The following is an 18,425-nucleotide window of genomic DNA, read 5'->3' as shown; positions in this document are numbered from 1 at the left end:
CTCTTTTTCAGCTTCGTCTTTTTGCTGTTCACGTAAGAAAAGCCTATATATAATAGCTACCATTGATCAAGCACCTAACATGTACCAGGTGCTTTATAGAGATACATACATTATCTCTAGTCCGTAAACTCTGTAAGGTAAAAATCTTTGATCAGTGTGACTTATCTGGCAGGTACGTTGGTAGAGTAAAAAACACTTTTTAAAACTATAATTAAGGGTAACTTGCAAGATTTTATTTCTCTCCTATTCAAACAACGAAACCTAAACATTGTTTTTGAGAGTTCTCATTAAATAAACCAATTATCTATATACTATAAGGTCCTCTAGGCAGTAAATAATATCTTCTATTTAGGGCTATTTAGCCCAGGGGTGGGGGAGAAGTTTTGGAGAAGACAAGTTGAACTTTAATTCATCCGAATTCGATAAACCTGTATCAGCGATCCAAATGAGGCAAAGTTGCATACAATGTAAGAAGCACTTTGCAAGCCGTGAGGCAAATTACATTAACTTTGCTATACAATGAAAAGTACCTTCTTTGACAAGCCTCCCGTTCATGCAAAGTAGAATTCGTCAGGATCCCTCCGCCTTAGTACTGTATTCACACTGCTAATGTGACACACCTACCATGTACGAAGATGGGAGCCGTTTTCATCTAGTATAGCAAGTGCCCAGAGTTATGCTTAAATGTAACCAAACCTAGAAGACAGGTAAACTTCCAGCTTGGACGAAAAGTAATCGTCCCAATTTCCGAGGAACCGCGGGAACCTCAGTCTAATCATATTTCTTTACAATTGATGGCAATAAAGCTAAGACTTTTATCTCCAGCTACGTCGCTTCAAATCTTTCCCGAAGGCGGCAGAATATAAATTCAGCACCACCCCTGCGGCGCGCCCAGAGCCTTCCCATTTCTACATCCCGGTTGTCCCTCCGTCCCTAACTAGGTCGCCCGCGAGAACACAGGCCTCAGCAGCCGCCCCGAATTCCGGCTCCAAGCGCCAAACGGCGGCCCAAACACCTTGTCAAAAAGACCTCTGCAGAGACGCAGAGCTGTGGCTTTCCACCGAGACTGCGATGCAAAAAAAACAGCTAAAAAAAAAAAAAAAGGAAAACAAACAAGCGGAGAATTCCACTGGAAGGGAATCAATCACCTAGTGCCCACTTTAATTTCAGCGGGTGCGGAAACGGAAGTGCTTGTGGGGTCATGGAGATTTCTAGTTCCGGTTTCGGGCCGCGTTGGGGACTAGAGTGCGTCTCCGCCGCGGATCCCCAGCACCGGCGGCTTCTATTTCCGGGTGCGGCTTCTGTCATAAAGCTGAGACCTCCCTTCAAACGTGGCGTCGTGGGTCCTTCGCGCCTCGCCTGGGGTCAGCGCGCAAGGACAGGCGCGGGCGGGGATACTTTACAGCCAACAGGTGGAGCCAGTCGTTGCGGGCAGGGAACCTCTGATCCCTCAGAGCCGGCTGTCTTTTTTTTTTTTTAATAGTTCTTTTTTTTTTTTTTTGAAGATTTTATTGGGGAAGGGGAACAGGACTTTATTGGGGAACAATGGTCAAGTTGTTGTCCTTTCAATCTTAGTTGTGGAGGGCGCCGTTCAGCTTCAAGTTGTTGTCCTTTCAGTCTTAGTTGTGGAGGGCGCAGCTCAGCTCCAGGTCCAGTTGCCGTTGCTAGTTGCAGGGGGCACAGCCCACCATCCCTTGCGGGAGTCGAACCGGCAACCTTGTGGTTGAGAGGACACGCTCCAACCAACTGAGCCATCCGGGAGCTCAGCGGCAGCTCAGCTCAAGGTGCCGGGTTCAATTTTTTTTTAGTTGCAGGGGGCAGAGCCCACCATCCCTTGCGGGACTCGAGAAATTGAACTGGCAACCTTGTGGTTGAGAGCCCACGCTCCAACCAACAACTGAGCCATCCGGGAGGCAGCTCAGCTCAAGGTGCCGTGTTCAATCTTAGTTGCAGGGGGCGCTGCCCACCATCCCTTGCGGGAGTCGAGGAATTCAACTGGCAACCTTGTGGTTGAGAGCCCACGCTCTAACCAACAACTGAGCCATCCGGGAGGCAGCTCAGCTCAAGGTGCCGTGTTCAATCTTAGTTGCAGGGGGCAGAGCCCACCATCCCTTGCGGGACTTGAGGAATTGAACTGGCAACCTTGTGGTTGAGAGCCCACTGGCCCATGTGGGAATCGAACCGGCATCCTTCGGAGTTAGGAGCACGGAGCTCTAACCGCCTGAGCCACCGGGCCGGCCCCCGGCTGTCTTTTGAGCCCTCACGATTGGGGAGTCCCTAATTCGCAGCCTCCAGAACTGCAGCTCGAGAGGACAGTGCTCCTTTGCCCATACCTGTCCCTCAGTCGTGTTCTGCCCTGTGAGGAGCAGCATTTGACAAGTCACCCCTTCCCTCCACACCACTTCCACCCACATCTGCGTTAACTTCGTTCTTAACCTTCTTGAGACCCCTCCCTCCTGCCTCCAGAAAAGGTCTTTTTCCCCCGTTCCCATAAAAATTGGGAGGAGTTTCGGGTATCCTGCAGAAAGGTTACCCGTACGACAGCACCCATTGGATACCCCAAACAAGTTCATGCTTATTCGAGAGTGTGTGTGCAAAGTGAAACCCAGTGCATACAGGAAACTATGGCTGAGCACGGGGCTCACATCACAACCGCTTCTGGGGTGGATGACCAGCCATCCATCTTTGAGGTGGTAGCACAGGACAGTTTAATGACAGCAGTGAGACCTGCTCTTCAACATGTGGTCAAGGTAAGGTATTACGTAATTCTTTGAGTGGTTTTAGGGCCGACTGGGTAAAAATCAGTAATTTCAGTATTCCGTAGTGTAGGTTTGAAATTACCAATTAGCATATTATTCATATCCTATTATTTAACCGTTATTCAATCCCTGTTATATGTAGAGCCCTGTAATGAATACCTAGCACTTCAGGGAGGATAGGGCAGACCCCTAAAGAAGTGACTTGTTTAATCCCGAAGTGTAGAATTTAGAGGGGGAAAGGAAATGTAAATACATGGCATAGTAGCTGTAAAATGCAATTAATTTCATTTAATTTACTTTGCTTTAGGTTCTTGCAGAATCAAATCCTGCCCACTATGGCTTCTTTTGGAGGTGGTTTGATGAAATCTTTACCCTGCTAGATCTTCTGCTCCAGCAGCATTATCTGTCTAAAACCAGTGCCTCATTTTCTGAAAACTTTTATGGCTTAAAGCGGATTGTAATGGGGGACAGACACAAGCTTCAGAGACTGGCCAGTGCTGGTCTCCCAAAGAAGCAGCTTTGGAAGTCAATTATGTTCCTGGTTCTTCTTCCCTATCTGAAAGTGAAGCTGGAGAAGCTGGTTTCTAGCCTGAGAGAAGAGGATGAATATTCTATCCATCCCCCTTCTTCCCGCTGGAAACAATTTTACAGAGCGTTCCTGGCTGCCTACCCATTTATTAACATGGCCTGGGAAGGCTGGTTTCTTGTACAACAACTTCGATACATCCTAGGAAAGGCTCAGCATCACTCACCACTTTTAAGTCTGGCTGGAGTTCGGCTAGGTCGGCTTACAGTTCAGGATATACAAGCTCTGGAGCACAAACCAACTGAAGCCAACATGATGCAGCAACCAGCCAAGAGGTAAGGCCTGAACATTTCCCCAAAATCTTTAACAAGTTCTAAAATCTTACCCTAATTTTATGAAACTCACTTCCCTCAGTACACTTTAAGGTATTTCACAAAATCAGAAAAATTGTGTCCATAAAACAAGGATTGCCATCCTGGTAACCTTCCTCATCATAACAACTACATTTTTATGCACACCTGCTATGTGCCAGGCCCTGTGCTGGGTGTTTGCTTTATGTACGTCATCTCAATCATCATTACAACCCAATGAAAAAAAATGCGTTAGCCCCATTTAACAGTTTAGGAAACTAAACATTAAAAGCTAAGTACCTTGCCAAGGCCACACGGCTAGAAGGATGGCAAAGCTGAGACTCAAGCCAGATCAACACAATTCACAAAACTGCTCTTAACCACAATGCTATACTGCTTCTACTGTTTGTGTTCTCCTACAAGTTCAAATATACATTCCACAATACTGCTAAGTTATTTTTGAGTTGTTTCTTTTTCTGGATATACTATTTTCTAAAAAAAGAAAAGTCTATATGTCTCACTAATTTCTTTCTGAAACACAAAACAAAATCCTAGTCATTAAAAACAAAGCTTAGCTCCTATGCTCCAAAAATACTGTTAAGTCAGAAAGAGGGAATTGTTAGAATATAACCTTAAGGACTTAAGGTTATAGAATATAACCTTATTCTATTCTAAGAATAGAATAGAATTCTATTCTATTGCCAATCTAGCAACTATTCAATCCCCAAACTGAATTGGTGATTCTGATGAAAAGTGTAAAAACTATATTTATATTAGTCCCTCCGATTATACCTCAACAGTTTCTCTTTTTGTCTCCTTATTCTGTTCTCCCAACAGTGTTAGTGAGAAGATAAAGTCAACTCTGAAAAAAGCTGTGGGAGGTGTTGCCTTATCCCTCTCTACTGGCCTTTCTGTGGGTGTATTCTTCCTGCAGTTCCTTGAGTGGTGGTACTCATCTGAAAATCAAGAAACCATCAAATCGTTGACTGCTTTGCCTACTCCACCACCACCTGTACACCTAGACTACAATTCTGATTCTCCTCTGTTGCCCAAAATGAAGACGGTATGCCCGCTGTGTCGTAAAACCAGAGTGAATGATACTGTTCTTGCCACCTCTGGCTATGTGTTTTGTTATCGCTGTGTGTTTAATTATGTGAGGAGTCACCAAGCTTGTCCCGTCACAGGTTATCCAACAGAAGTGCAGCATCTAATTAAACTGTACTCCCCTGAGAACTGAAAGGCATTAGCATCCTATCTCACAACAAAATCATTGCACTGTAAGGCCACAGGGCTGGTTTTTAGCATGGTACATAGATTTGATACTTCTCAGCTTTGATTCAGAATTACATGAATTTTAAATAACTACGTATTTCTTTAAAAGGATATACCCATTGATCTTAACCGGCTAGCCTGCTCTCTAGACCCCTCCTTAATAGTTGATGTAGCTGGTTAAAGAGAATAGGGATTGACAGGGAACATGAGGGTCAGTGTAGACATGGATAAAAGAGGATAATTAGTACAGAACCTTTTCCTTAAAGAACAAAGAGGTATGGAAGCTCTCTAAAAAACCCAGGTTAGACCTCATAAAGTGGGTGGTGAAGGGGAAGTAGCCCTTTTCTTTCCAAAGAAAGTGTTTATCTGCCTGTGAGGACAAGGTTTCATCAGTTTACAAACAATGTGAAAAGTGGGCTTGCTCTTTATAGTTGTTCAAATAACAACTCTTTCCATATATTGTGACCCATTTGTTAAGTAACATCTGCTGTAGTTGATCAACTTTTAAAGATTCCTTTATGAGCCATACGTGTCTTTCTTGGGAAACTAAAGGAAAATAGGATATCTATAGTCTGAAGATTTCACTGTGTAAAGAAAAGCTCTTTTAATCAGCTCTTTCTGCTTGCTGTTAAGAGTTTGCTAAACTGGCATGAATTATTCTATGACTAAAGTTTCTATGAAACAGATTTTAAGAATAAATGTTTTTGGCAAAGAACTGTTCCATGTTGTCACGATTATGTGGTAACTTAAAGATTACTTTTTCATTCAGACCACTTTTGACTTCTGGGGGTATTTTTGTATTAACATTTTGCTAATCCAATACTTGGGGGGTGAAATCCTCTACTTCAACAGCCAGAATTCAGCCTTGTGTGAAAAACTTTGTATCAGAAATACTACAGAAACACTTAAGTTGCCTATGTAGAAAAACTCATGCCACTGGATTTGAGTGAAAAACTATGGGTAGAAAAAATATCATCATGACTAGAAGAGGAAGGATGAAAATAATTTGTAAGTGCCTCTGCTGAAAAAGGTGTTATCCAATACTGTAACTCATGTTAGCAATCCAAAGCACATTCTCTGATAGCACAAAAGTGATAAAACTAAATTCTGAAATGGAGTATCCTATGGATTTTAAAAATATTAACACTTTATGTACGATAAGAAGCGTATAATGGATATTTGCAAAAATTCATGTTAAACAGCAAGGTTTTACCAAAACAAATACCATAGTTCATTAAACAAACATTTTTAATACAGTAATAAGTCAATAAGGGAACTGAACCAGATTCAGGATTGAAATAACGTAGTACTCCATGAAGATATTAAATCCCGATTTTTCACCTCAACCTAAGAAGGAAAACATGAAAGTATCAGTAAAATTCAAAACAACATCAAAGAAGCGCTCTTTACACATAATAAAACCAGTATCCAAATAGGCTAGAATGTACCAGCGTGGAAAAACCACAACCTGAATCAGCTCAGAGAGAAGATTAAGTGATCACACCCTGGTCAAAGCCAACACTGAAGCAATGGCAATACCAGGTCAGACTACACTTCACTCATCATCGCATTTCACCTCCTTGCATTAGCTAAGAGCATTTTCACATCCAAAGAAACTTAGGTTTACCTATGAAAACAATAAAGGTTTCTTTTCAGAAGTTTCAACCATGGCTTTCAATAGCTTATCGTCCATTATGTTTTGTTTTAAGCAACTCTGCTGTAAAAAAAACAAATTTGGGGGCTGGCCCGGTGGCTCAGGCAGTTGGAGCTCCGTGCTGCTCCTAACTCCGAAGGCTGCCGGTTTGATTCCCACATGGGCCAGTGGGCTCTCAACCCATAAGGCTGCCAGTTCAACTCCTCGAGTCCCACAAGGGATGGTGGGCTGCGCCCCCTGCAACTAGCAATGGCAACTGGACCTGGAGCTGAGCTGCAGCCCCCACAGCTGGGACTGAAAGGACAACTTGACTTGGAAAAAAAAGGCCTGGAAGTACACACTGTTCCCCAATAAAGTCCTGTTCCCCTTCACCCCCCAAAAAACAAAACAAAACAAAAAAATGCAAATTTGAACAAGCTGTTTTTGGGGGAGCAGGCTCTTTTATTTTTCAAATCCGAGGAGCAGCAGCTTAGGTAAGTATTTACAGTTCAAAAACTTTTTTTTTTGATGAGCCCAAACACCATCCATGATAAAATCTCAGGGATGCCTGAAGGTATTTACTGTCTAGTTCTGAAGCAAAAGCTTTAGAAATGATTTTCTACTAAATTTCTTTATAAGTAAACTCCAGTTCATTTAATATATAATTTGATTTACAATTCTGCTGCCAACAAAGAAAAAGTAGTCTTAAAATTTTTATACCAGAATCTCCTAAGAGTCCAAGACCCAGCGAGGCTATGATGTGCCAAAGGTCCACAGCAAATTAACAGCAGAGCTGGAAAGTGAACTGAGGTCTGATTACCAGATTTATATTTTTCCACTACCAGCTAAATACAAGGTTTAATTTCATTTTTCTCCAGACCATGAGCAAGATAAAGGAAGCAATTAAAAGCCTGGGTAATTCACAACCTGAATAATCAATGTCTGAATGAGAAAGCTGACTGCATTTCATTTATTCTAAATGACACCTTCTGGTGGTACACTATGGCTGGCGTGGAAAAGTGCTAGGATCACAAACAATGTTACCCTCTCCAGCCTTTCAGCATGATGCTGTCAGGATCTAAATAACAATTCTGGAGACACCCTATGCTTCCTTCAACCATCTATAAATGTCAACAGATTCATACTCCATAAAAACTGACAGCTGTTGATCTGTTTGTCGTTCAGCAACTGAACGCCATAAAGAGAGGGAACTAATGAAGTGCCTGTTTTACAGGGGCGATGCTTGAGCTTTTAGCTCATCATTCTCTACTGGTGAAATAAGTACACGTTAAAACGAGGAAACAGGCTGAGAATGTAAATAAATGTGTCTAAAATGATGAAACTCGTGAGCAGAGCTCCAGGGTGCTCCAGCCATACACAGCAAGCACACTCCTCGTTCTCTTCCTCAGTACACTTTGCTCCATCTGGAGTGCCTTCCCTACTCCTAAAGAACCAGGGCTGTGTCTTACTATTAAACTCAGAAAGTTGACTGATACATAGCAGGCGCAAGAAATGGGGGTTTATTTTAGTCACTGCGCGACCCTCCCTACGAAACCCTAAGCTCCTAGCTAACAAAAGCAGCAGCACAATTTACAAAGTCGACTTACCTCCATACGGACCATACCTCAAGCATCTCTAAGCCCTCCTTCCCCCAGCTTCTACCTCGTGGCGCTCTGCACGGCGCCCAGCGCAGGGCAACCGATGCTTATACATAGTAGACCCTCACAAACAATAATAAGGTCCAACTCCTACCAACTTCAGGAAAGACAGCGAAGCGGTCCTTACGGGGACACACGAGTAAGGCCGGAGCCCAACTCCCACCAAAGGCCCAGGAAGGAGGCCTGAGGACTCTTTCCGAACCCCTAAGACTCCTACGCGCTAGACTCTCAGGAGCCTTGCACCGGCCTGCGGAAGCTGAAAGCCGCCGATGGTCCGCCTTTCCATCCCGCACGTTACCTACTTCCCGCTTCCCATCTGCCTCCGCCTCGCGACCCCGCGAGCTCCCACAGCCCCGCGCGGCCTTCGCCCGACACCAATCCCGCGACGGCCAGGGGTCACGTGGACCACAGCCTTGAGGCGGGGCTGGTAGGAGGAGTAGCCAATCGGAGGGCGAGGCGAACGTCGGGATGGAGCAAGCTCGGGGTGGAAGCGACTTTTCCATCGCTGCTTCGCTCATCGTCCTCGGAGTTAGGCCTGTTGTTTTCCAACCTCTGAGCAGTTCCCGTTCGCCCTCGGACCTCGGGTCCACTGTTATGCTCAGTGGTTATGCCAGTGCCTTTTTTCACAATTGGGGAAGGGCGTCTGAGGCGTACCCTGGGTTTCCAGGAAGGGCGTACCCTGGGTTTCCAGGAAGAGCTGTTGATAGAGTGATTCAACAGTGTTTTTTGCGCTTGTCCGGATGTCTGCGAGGGCAAGGGATGTGAATGACTTAGATGAAATGTGTCACTCTGTCCAGGGTGAATTTATTGGCTGCTCCAGCGCGTGGACGCTCCCCAAATAAGCAAGAGGTGCCACAAGAAAAGTACAACTAAATATCAAAGGAGTGCGAAGGAGAGCAGGAAAACCTTCCCGGGAGAGGTGGCATTTGATCTGTCTTGAAGGATGGGTGGAATTTGAGAGTTAGACTCTGGGAGAAGGAATGATGTAACTCCCGAATTAAATGAGAAAATATGGAGGAATTTACCAAATTTAGGCAAAGTTGAAACATGTAGTGTTTTTCAAAAGTTGGTGAGTTAGAAACACCAGGAGGAAACTTAACAATATAGGTGTCCTCCAGCATCAAAAACAAAACAAGCACGCGCATACACACACATACACAGACACACACACAAACATACAAAGACTGAAACAAAGCTCAGATTTACTGAATCAGATACTCTGGGTTGGAGACCAGACACGCATATTTTTTACAAAAGCATCACAGGTGATTCTGAGTCACACCAAAGTTTGAGGACCAATGGTAGTGTTTACAAAAGGGATGGTAGGAGATTTGAAAGACAGGTCAAAACTTTGTTAAGGAAGGTGGCTACCTGGCTGTATAGTTTACACTACTCTGGGGAAAGTGAAAGATTTGAAGATTTCACAGCCTGAGATAATGGTTGCTCAGAGCTGTACTTTAGAAAATTCCACATGCAGATTTTTTAAAAAAAAATAGATTGAAGGAAAGCAGAGGGAAGCTATTGCAAGCAATTGCAATGGTCCAGATGAGAGCTAATACGAGCCTAAATTAGGACCATGGTAGTGGAAATGGACAGGTGGCATATGAGAAGCAGCATGAGGATTGTGATGAGTGTCGGATAGGAATGGGTAGAGGATAGGAAGAAATAAATGAAAGAATGGAGAAAAATGGAGGGTCTTCTGTACCCGAACCTATTAAGAACCTCCATTGTACTTGAAGGTTAGTGAAAAGAACAAGCCTTTGCATGTGCTGTTTCCTCTGCCTGGTTTTTCCCTTCTCCATCTCCTTTGCCTGTGTTTTCTTCCTTGCAGGTTCCAGCTCATATATAAAATCGTATCTTCCTCTCACAGCATAGTTATTGTAGCTCCTCAGAACACTCAGAGCACATTATTTCTTACGTTGATAGCTCTCCAGAGCAGCACTAGATTGTAGTGGTCATGCATATCGACTATATTTACAAGCGCGGTAAACTCTGTCTTCAGCTTCCCCATCTGTAAAAAGGGAATAATAACAGCACTTACCTCATAAAGCTGTTAGGTGAATTGAATGAGAATAATGCCTAATTCATAGAGTGCTCAGCTGATGTTATTGTATATGTGGTATTGAATGAGTTGTTTAATACACGTTTTCCCTCTCAAGATTGTGAACAGGACATGTGTCTTATTAGTCTGGTTAACAGTAAAGATATATGGCAGAATGATAGTAAATGGGTTTGGGAATCAGACAGACAGTGGTTCATATCCAAGCTCTGCTACTTACTAGGTGTGTAACCTTGACCTTTACTTCCCTGAACTCTATTTCTTCATTTAAAAGATGGTGAAAATAATGTATGTCTTACAAATTGTTATGAGGACAATTTGAGGTAATCAAAGGTATATATCTGGCCCAAAGAAGGCAGTCACTAACTGGTAGTTTTTATGTTAATGTGCAGCCCCAGAGCATAGCACCATGTTCAGAACACAGTGCTTAGTAATTGACTATTGAATGAAAAGCTGACATTATATGCCAGGCACCATGCTAAGCTCTTTATTTGCATCATTTCACTTCACTCTCACAAGAACTGTATGGAGAAGGCAGTATTATTATCTCCAATTTACACAGAGGAATCTGAGGCTTAGATTGGTTTAACCAAGGTCTCAAATCTAGAAAGTGCCAGAGCTAGGATTTGAATATCCTAGGTGCTCAAAAAATAGCTGATTGAATGACAGAATGAATGAGAGTTAGGAGACTTACCCAGAGTCAGGTAGTGGTGTCGTAGAACTAGCACTGATACTCTTAGTCACTACCCTATGTTCTCTGTAGTAGTCGAATCATCTCTGTGAATGAATTGAGGGTGAAATGGAGGTTGGGATTTGTCAACTTCTGTCTAGTATGCACGAAGGCAGATAAATTGAATTTCTTAGTGAATTCAATTCTGCTGATAAATTGAAATTCTTTTTTTTTTAAATTAAAGTTTATCGGGGTGACAATTGTTACATAGATTTCAGGTGTACAAATCTGTAATACATCATCTATAAATCCCATTGTGTGTTCACCACCCAGAATCAGTTCTCCTTCCATCACCATATATTTGAACCCCTTTATCCTCATCTACCACCCCTCTCCCCCCTTACCCTCTGGTAACCACTAAACTATTGTCTGTGTCTATGAGTTTTTGTTTCTCATTTGTTTGTCTTGTTCTTTTGTTGTTTTTGGTTTATATACCACATATCAGTGAAATCATATGTTTCTCTGCTTTTTCTGTCTGACTTAATTCGCTTAGCATTATACTCTCAAGATCCATCCATGTTGTCACAAATGGTTCTATTTTGGGCCGGCCCGGTGGCTCAGGTGGTTAGAGCTCTGTGCTCCTAACTCCGAAGGCTGCCGGTTCGATTCCCACATGGGCCAGTGGGCTCTCAACCACAAGGTTGCCAGTTCAATTCCTCGAGTCCCGCAAGGGGTTGGTGGGCTGTGCCCCCTGCAACTAGCAACGGCAACTGGACCTGGAGCTGAGCTGCGCCCTCCACAACTAAGCCTGAAAGAACAACTTGAAGCTGAACAGAACCCTCCACAACTAAGATTGAAAGGACAACAACTTGACTTGGAGAAAAAGTCCTGAAAGTGCACACTGTTCCCCAATAAAGTCCTGTTCCCCTTTCCCAATAAAATCTTAAAAAAAAAAAACACAAAAAAAATCCCCAAATGGTCCTATTTCATCTTTTCTTACCGCCGAATAATATTCCATTGTGTATATATACCACAACTTCTTTATCCATTCATCTATCGAAGGACATTTTGGTTGTTTCCATGTCTTGGCCACCGTAAACAAAGCTGCAATGAACATTGGAGCACACTTGTCTTTATGTATAAATATATTCAGACTTTTTGGGTAGATACCCAGGAGAGGGATTGCTGGGTCATATGGTAATTCTATTCATAATTTTTTGAGGAACCTCCACACAGCCTTCCATAGTGGCTGCACCAATCTGCATACCCACCAACAGTGTATAAGGGTTCCTGAAATTCTTAATGAATAAATACATCTTAAATAAATTGGGGGCTTTAGTTCTTAGCCAATTGTCAACAGAATAGTCAGATCACTTTCCCAAGATCTAGGAAAAAGCACTGTCCCAGGGAGTGATTGCAAATTACTTGGTATCATGGACATTTGTTTTGAGGCATCAGAACCGAGATGTGAAATCCTCCCTGGTGTGAGAACCTGACTATTCATAGCCAGGGGACTTAACTAAGGAACTTTGAAGAAGAAAGAGAAACTCTCCTTGCCCATCTTTTCACATTATTCCTCCTTCTCTGGATTTGGTTCCTTTTAGTGAGTAGGCTGAAGAAAAACAAACATGAGGAAACCATCTGTTTCCTGGTTCTCCTGCCCCAATAATGTTCTTCCTGTTGACCAGGAAGAAAAGAAGGAGATACTTAGGTAGACTTTCTGATTTTGAGGACTCCAAAGCAATTCAGAATCTCAAACTTGAAAGGCAGTGGAAGCAGTAGGAACATTTGTATTAGACAGACTTGGCTTTAAACCCCAGCTCTTCTACTTACTAGTCATGTAATCTCAGTTTCTGTGTAGTGTGGAAAGCTCCCAGCTTGGTCCCTCATACTCACATACACATGTCCAGTAAATGATCATTTCTGTCTTTCTGAAAGTAAGTAATATCAGAGGGATTTCAATGTGAGCGTGAGGCTGGGAGTTAAGGTAGGTAGAACTAAAAGGGAAACTTAACTTGGAAGTGAAGTAAATGAACATAAGTTAAAGTTGAAGCCAAGGGCAAGCTTTTGGAGTTTATGGTATTGCTGTGCTGATCATACATCCCAGTATCTGTTTTGCCTCCTATCCTGGAATCTCTAGTCAGCCAACATGTACAAAAGGTAATGCTAGCAAAGCAGAACTTTGTAGGAATAGTAACCTCAGTTAATTAAAGGAAAAAAAAAACAACAGCTGGGGCTGTCCAGAAACCTATTTAAGATTGTCATTTCGTCATAAACAAATTGAAGTAGAAACACAGAATTGTTTGATGGTTTGATTTAGAGAGAGACAAGTGTATTAGTTTCCTGTGGCTGCTATACCAAATTATTATATCACAAACTTTGTTGCTTAAAATAACAGAAATTTATTTTCCCACAGCTAGAAGTTTGAGATCAGTTTTATTGGGCAGAAATCAAGGTGTCAGCAGGGCTGTGCTCCCCCAGGGACGAGGGGCCTAGGGGAGAATCCAGTCCTGCCTCTTCCAACTTCCAGTGGCTTCCTTCACTTGTGGCCACATCACTTTGATCTGCCTCTATACGTCACATTGTCTCCGCCTTTGTGTGTATCAAATCTCTTTCTGCCTCTCTTTTATGAGAACTCTTGTATTTAGATTTAGGGCCCACCCAGATAATCCAGGAGAATCTCCCCATCCCAAGATTTTACTTTATCACATCTGCAAAGACTATTTTTCCTTATAAGGTAACATTTACAGGTTCCTAAAAATAATAATAACAACTGGTGGCCATTATTCAGCCTACTACAAAAAACTTTATCCAGTTCAACCAGCATTGCCAAATGAGATAACTGTCTCTCACCTATTTACTTTTTCACTTGCTTTTTTTTAAATTTTAAAAACAATTCATGTTCATTGTAGATCATTTGGAAAACATAGTGTTTTTGTTTTTTTTTAAAAAAAGGAAAATAAATTAAATGAAAACCACCCATAATCCTCTCACCCAGGAATAGCCAGCCCCTCATCAATGAGCGTTTTTCTAGGCTGGGTCTTGTGCCCGACAAAAAGGAAAAAAGGAATAAAAGTAATCAGAATGGAACAAGTAACTTAGAAGGTAATGAAATAGGTTACTATTTCTCATAATGGATTATGTACAGGACAGCGTAATTTAAAATGAATGTAGAGCTTTAAAATGAAATTAACCAGGACAGGAGGTGCTTGTATGATATATGGAAATGACATTCAGTCCCTTAGAAGTGTGAAGTTTAGCTTTGGCCCCTCACTTGAAAACTTCTGAATTGTCCCATTACTGCCACATTCATTCCCAGAAGTCAGCCGCTGGCCTGTTGATCTGCCCTGTCATAGGCTTTTTTTTGAGTCCTTATCAGCCTTCCTCAGGGGGTCAATGTTATGAAGACTGGGGGAGTCTGGCAGAGTTCCTGCTCCTCCCAGGCTGATATCAAAGGGCACCAGGGACTGTGACAGAAAGCAAGCATTCAGACCAAAGCAAGATGTGGAATTGAAACAGCAAGAGGAGAAGCAAGAGCATCAGGTAAAAAACAAACAAAAAAAAACCAAACTTTTTTTAAATTAAAAAATCTTATCTGTAGCATCGTAGGTGCAATTTGTGTCTGACAGCGTGAAGGGCTTGGTAAAATGGTAGCTAAGGGGAAACTTGTAAAGGAGAAATTTAGGAAGAGGGGAAGGATGTTCACAGGGAGGTAGAATCTCAGAAAACGTATTTATCACAGTTGTTATCAACATCCAAGTAACATCAACGAGACTTGGGAGTTGAAAGAGTACAGGTCTGCTAGTTCAAAAGCAATTAGATTTGTTCTGTGAGTCCCAGCAGGTGCAAATTACAGTGAGACAAATTACAGTTGAAAATAAAGAAGCCATCTCTAACAGAGCTGTTGGAAAATAGAAGGGACTAATTTGGTAGGTAATGAGTTACTCGTCACTGGAGGTGTTCAAGCAGTTGCTGGAAAGCAGTTTGTTGAAAGTTGGGAATATTATAGAGAGGATTTAAGAATTAGATAGATGGTTGGACCTGAAGATTTTTAAAGTCCCTTCCAACACTTTTGTGATTCTATGATATGAATAGAATGTTATCAGAAATTTCTCTAAAGAGCCATGCATTTACATTTACCTGTAGGACATGCTCACATATGGAAAAAAAAACACTTCATCAGGTTGATTCTGGTTTGCCTGGTGAAAGTGAGAAGGCAACCAAGAGCAATCTATGGCAGAGGAGGGTATATGACTATGTCCCGCTGAATGCCTGCTTTTTTTCCTCTAGGTAGGTGTAAACACCCATATGGCCTCTACTTTGCAACAATTACACAGAAGAAATGGGTTCTCTTCTTCTAGAGGAAGAATTTTGGTTTGGATTAGTAAACATTTTATTTTGCACTTAACAAAAGCTAAGGGAGTCGTATCTGAAATATTTGCTTCAGAGCCCCAATTTCAATTTAGATGACTATCCTCTGATCTGTGAAACCAAAGAAGGTTGACCACAGTTATAATAACTATGTCCCAAAGGCTCATGTTCTTTTCCAAGTCTTAGAGGTTCCCACACCACAGGGCAGAACTATTTGGAGGACAGGAAAACATCTGCTCCTGCATGACAGTGTATATAAAGAAATGTACTTTTAGAAGAATGTTTGAAGAGATAAAACAATTTCTGTGTTTGGTGTCAATTGACATTCTTTCAGGAGTAGAACAAAGCTTAAAAATGTATAAAATAGCACATAAAGAATACCAAGTTTTATGTTTTTTATAGCAAGATTATATTATATTATATTATAGTATAGTATAGTATAGTATATATATATATACATATATACATATATATATACATATATATATATATATGTATACTCTATTGCCCTCCTTTCTTTCCCCCTCTGAATTATAAATAGGAGCATCTTTTCATTTCAACTTCTACATATTCTGTAATAACTTATTTGACTCCTATGCCAGCCCGTGCCCTTTATATCTGAACTCACTGTTGGTGCTTTCTGATTTTATGAAAAATGGCTAAAATTTTCAACACTATAAGTTTTCCATAATAGCAAAATATTAAGCAGTCACCTTTATCTATGATTGCTCATGCTGGAAAAGCAAAGGATCTTGACAAAGTTGTTAGAAAACTGATATCAAAGATTATTTCCATGTTAAAATGTATCTCCAATAATTTATAGCTTTGAAGAAAATATTATAATTTCTGGAATTCTTTTTAATGTAGCAACAACATTTCTGTCTTGATTATTTATGGGAATCCTCTTCAGTCACTGTTTGGAGTAGAGGGGCTGCTGAGATGGAGAGTCTCAAGACCAATATGGAAATGCTCTATCCTGAGAAAATTGTAGACGTGGGCAGAGTGACTTTTGGAGAAGAGAACAGGAAGAAGATGGCCAATAAGTACTTGAAAAGAACTGAGAATTCTACAATCATCCAAGCTACATGTGCACTGTTAAATTCTGGAGGGGGTGTGATCAAAGCGGAGATTGATGATAAAAACTACAGTTACCGATGCCATGGGCTGGGACACGATCTGGAAACTTCTTTTCAAAAGCTCCTTCCTTCAGGTTCACAGAAATACCTTGACTACATGCAGCAGGGACACAACCTCCTGATTTTTGTGAAGTCATGGAGCCCAAATGTTTCCAGCCTCCCACTAAGGATCTGCAGCTTGCATTCTAATTTATATCTGAGAGATGTGACTTCCGCTATCAACCTTTGTGCCAGCAGCGCCCTGGAGCTTCTCAGAGAGAAGCAGTCTAGAGCCCAAAGAGGAGGAACAAGGGTGAAGGTGCTACATCCTCAGAAAGTGCTTGAAAGAAACATTCAGGAAGAAGAAGATATGAAGGTGTCTGCCTCAGAGTTCTTTAAAAGGGACAAACTCATGTATAAAGAGAAACTCAGCTTTACTGAGTCAACACATGTTGAGTTTAAAAGGTTCACCACCAAAAAGGTTGTCCCTCGGATTAAAGAAATGCTGCCTCATTATGTGTCTGCATTTGCCAACACCCGTGGGGGATACCTAATTATTGGGGTGGATGATGAGAGCAAAGAAGTGTTTGGATGTCTGAGAGAAAAAGTGAACCCTGACTTATTAAAAACAGAAATAGAAAACTGCATAGAAAAACTGCCTAGATTCCATTTCTGCTGTGAGAAGCCAAAGGTGACTTTCACCACCAGAATCTTGGATGTATACCAAAAAGATGCCCTGTATGGTTATGTCTGTGTGATTCACGTGGAGCCCTTCTGCTGTGTAGTATTCACAGAGGCCCCGGATTCCTGGATCATGAGGGACAATTCTGTCACAAGGCTCACCGCTGAGCAGTGGGTGGCCCTGATGCTGGATATTCAGCCAGGTAAAACAGAATAGAAGTCAGTATCCAGTCAACAGGGAGGAACCCCCTTCTCTACCCTCTGTGGGTATTCGGTCAGATAGTTAAGGAGTAAACAGCTGTTTTGCTTACAAATATTCTCCCACTACAGCGTTCGTTTTTCTGATATTTTTATGAACTCAAAGAATATGAACTCTTTGAGGTCAAGAAACACTTGGATTTGAGTCTACTTTGGGAAAGTTATATTATGCCATCAGCCATGAATTAGTGACAGTTCCCTTTTATGCACTTTAAAGGCCTGTTAGAAAAAAAATTGGGCAGGTTGATATTCTTAGTCAAAAACCGTTAATCAGTAGTCTCAATCTAAGGATGATATTTCAGAGCAACAATGTTTAACAATGACTGTCCACTAATTCTTTTGAGGGAAACTCATTGACAAATTTGAATTGTTTCGGAACAAGGAGCTACTTCCTTCAACCCCTGAGCTGGGGTCACCACCAAGTGGGGAAAAACCGATGCAAAAGGGGATACTGGGGCCAGGGATGGTGGTGGGGAGGACCCCTAGTGTTTTCACTTCCCTTATAGTTTTGCTCAGAATCAGCCCTAGTGATTTCTAATTAATCCAAACAGGATTCACAGGCTGAACAAAGTTTATCAGTTTGCCTTCATGGCCAGTATGGTCCAAATTTGATAAAAGAATCTTGGATCAAAACTTGAGTGATTTTATTGGAGATTCTTTCTCTTGTCCTAAATTTGTTTGAGTTTCATTTGTTTTGAGTTTACTTTACACATACACACACACACACACCGAACTAGAGATCCTGCCACTTTCTAGTCCATCTAAACCTTGGATGGGGACTTAAACAGCTATAACAATATAAAAAATATATACTGTGCTTAAGTTTTTCTGACACCCCCCCACACCAAGACACATACACACTAGAAGCCTTTTTCTCTTAGAGGTGACCTGGAATCAGAATATTAGAGTTGGAAGGAACCTCAGGGATCACCTCACCCTGGCATGACAGAGAGGTGAAATGACTTGCCTAAGATGAGTCACACGGTGACTTAGAAGGTACATGCTCTCCAGGAGTCCCCAGATTTCCTTTGCTAACATACGTGAACCATTTGAGGCATAGAAAGCGTGAGAGC

At 41.9% G+C, this 18,425-nt stretch overlaps 3 protein-coding genes and 1 non-coding gene across 6 annotated transcripts in view; 2 read left to right on the top strand and 2 right to left on the bottom strand.

Annotated features, from left to right (window-relative positions):
• Positions 1-1,168: 1,168 nt before the first annotated feature.
• Positions 1,169-5,622, top strand: PEX12 (peroxisomal biogenesis factor 12). Its single transcript, XM_088802077.1, has 3 exons — positions 1,169-2,750; positions 3,067-3,620; positions 4,473-5,622. Exons 1-3 carry the CDS (start codon positions 2,625-2,627, stop codon positions 4,870-4,872), a joined length of 1,080 nt encoding a protein of 359 aa, XP_088658203.1. The 5' UTR covers positions 1,169-2,624; the 3' UTR covers positions 4,873-5,622.
• A 515-nt stretch (positions 5,623-6,137) lies between these two features.
• LOC109447867 (uncharacterized) overlaps positions 6,138-18,425 on the bottom strand; it is a 20,117-nt gene continuing 7,829 nt past the window's right edge. The window contains exons 2-3 of one of the 2 annotated variants that reach the window (XR_002137432.3): positions 8,148-10,209; positions 6,138-6,254 (exon numbers count right to left, since the gene is read on the bottom strand). Coding sequence is in view for 1 of the 2 variants with exons in the window: in XM_088802078.1 (XP_088658204.1) it covers positions 6,250-6,254; positions 8,293-8,716 (429 nt within the window). In the remaining variant the exon portion in view is untranslated. The remainder of the gene's footprint in view (positions 6,255-8,147; positions 10,210-18,425) is intronic. The other variant, XM_088802078.1, reaches the window with a different exon arrangement.
• On the bottom strand, positions 6,382-6,478 carry LOC141569046 (Z30 small nucleolar RNA). The gene has a single exon (XR_012492440.1). It is a non-coding gene; the product is annotated as a Z30 small nucleolar RNA (small nucleolar RNA).
• LOC109447861 (protein SLFN14-like) overlaps positions 12,004-18,425 on the top strand; it is a 12,674-nt gene continuing 6,252 nt past the window's right edge. The window contains exons 1-2 of one of the 2 annotated variants that reach the window (XM_074320004.2): positions 12,004-14,470; positions 16,209-17,297. In XM_074320004.2, the coding sequence (XP_074176105.2) occupies positions 16,238-17,297 (1,060 nt within the window). In that variant the 5' untranslated portion in view covers positions 12,004-14,470; positions 16,209-16,237. Of the gene's footprint in view, positions 14,471-16,165; positions 17,298-18,425 lie in introns of both variants that reach the window. The other variant, XM_019732561.3, reaches the window with a different exon arrangement.

This window comes from Rhinolophus sinicus, chromosome 12 (genome assembly GCF_057876585.1).
Source record: "Rhinolophus sinicus isolate RSI-liver-muscle chromosome 12, RSI-T2T, whole genome shotgun sequence".
Classification (NCBI taxonomy): Eukaryota; Metazoa; Chordata; class Mammalia; order Chiroptera; family Rhinolophidae; genus Rhinolophus; species Rhinolophus sinicus.
Note: the sequence above shows the minus strand (reverse complement) of the source record. Positions and strands in the feature narration are given on the sequence as shown.

What these genes read in the sequence shown, in the direction of transcription:
- PEX12 (XM_088802077.1), top strand. Translation starts at nt 2,625, where the DNA reads ATGGCTGAGCACGGGGCTCACATCACAACCGCTTCTGGGGTGGATGAC. An exon ending in CTCTTCAACATGTGGTCAAG is followed by an intron (nt 2,751 to 3,066) that starts GTAAGGTATTAC and finishes ACTTTGCTTTAG; the next exon opens with GTTCTTGCAGAATCAAATCC. An exon ending in ATGCAGCAACCAGCCAAGAG is followed by an intron (nt 3,621 to 4,472) that starts GTAAGGCCTGAA and finishes TTCTCCCAACAG; the next exon opens with TGTTAGTGAGAAGATAAAGT.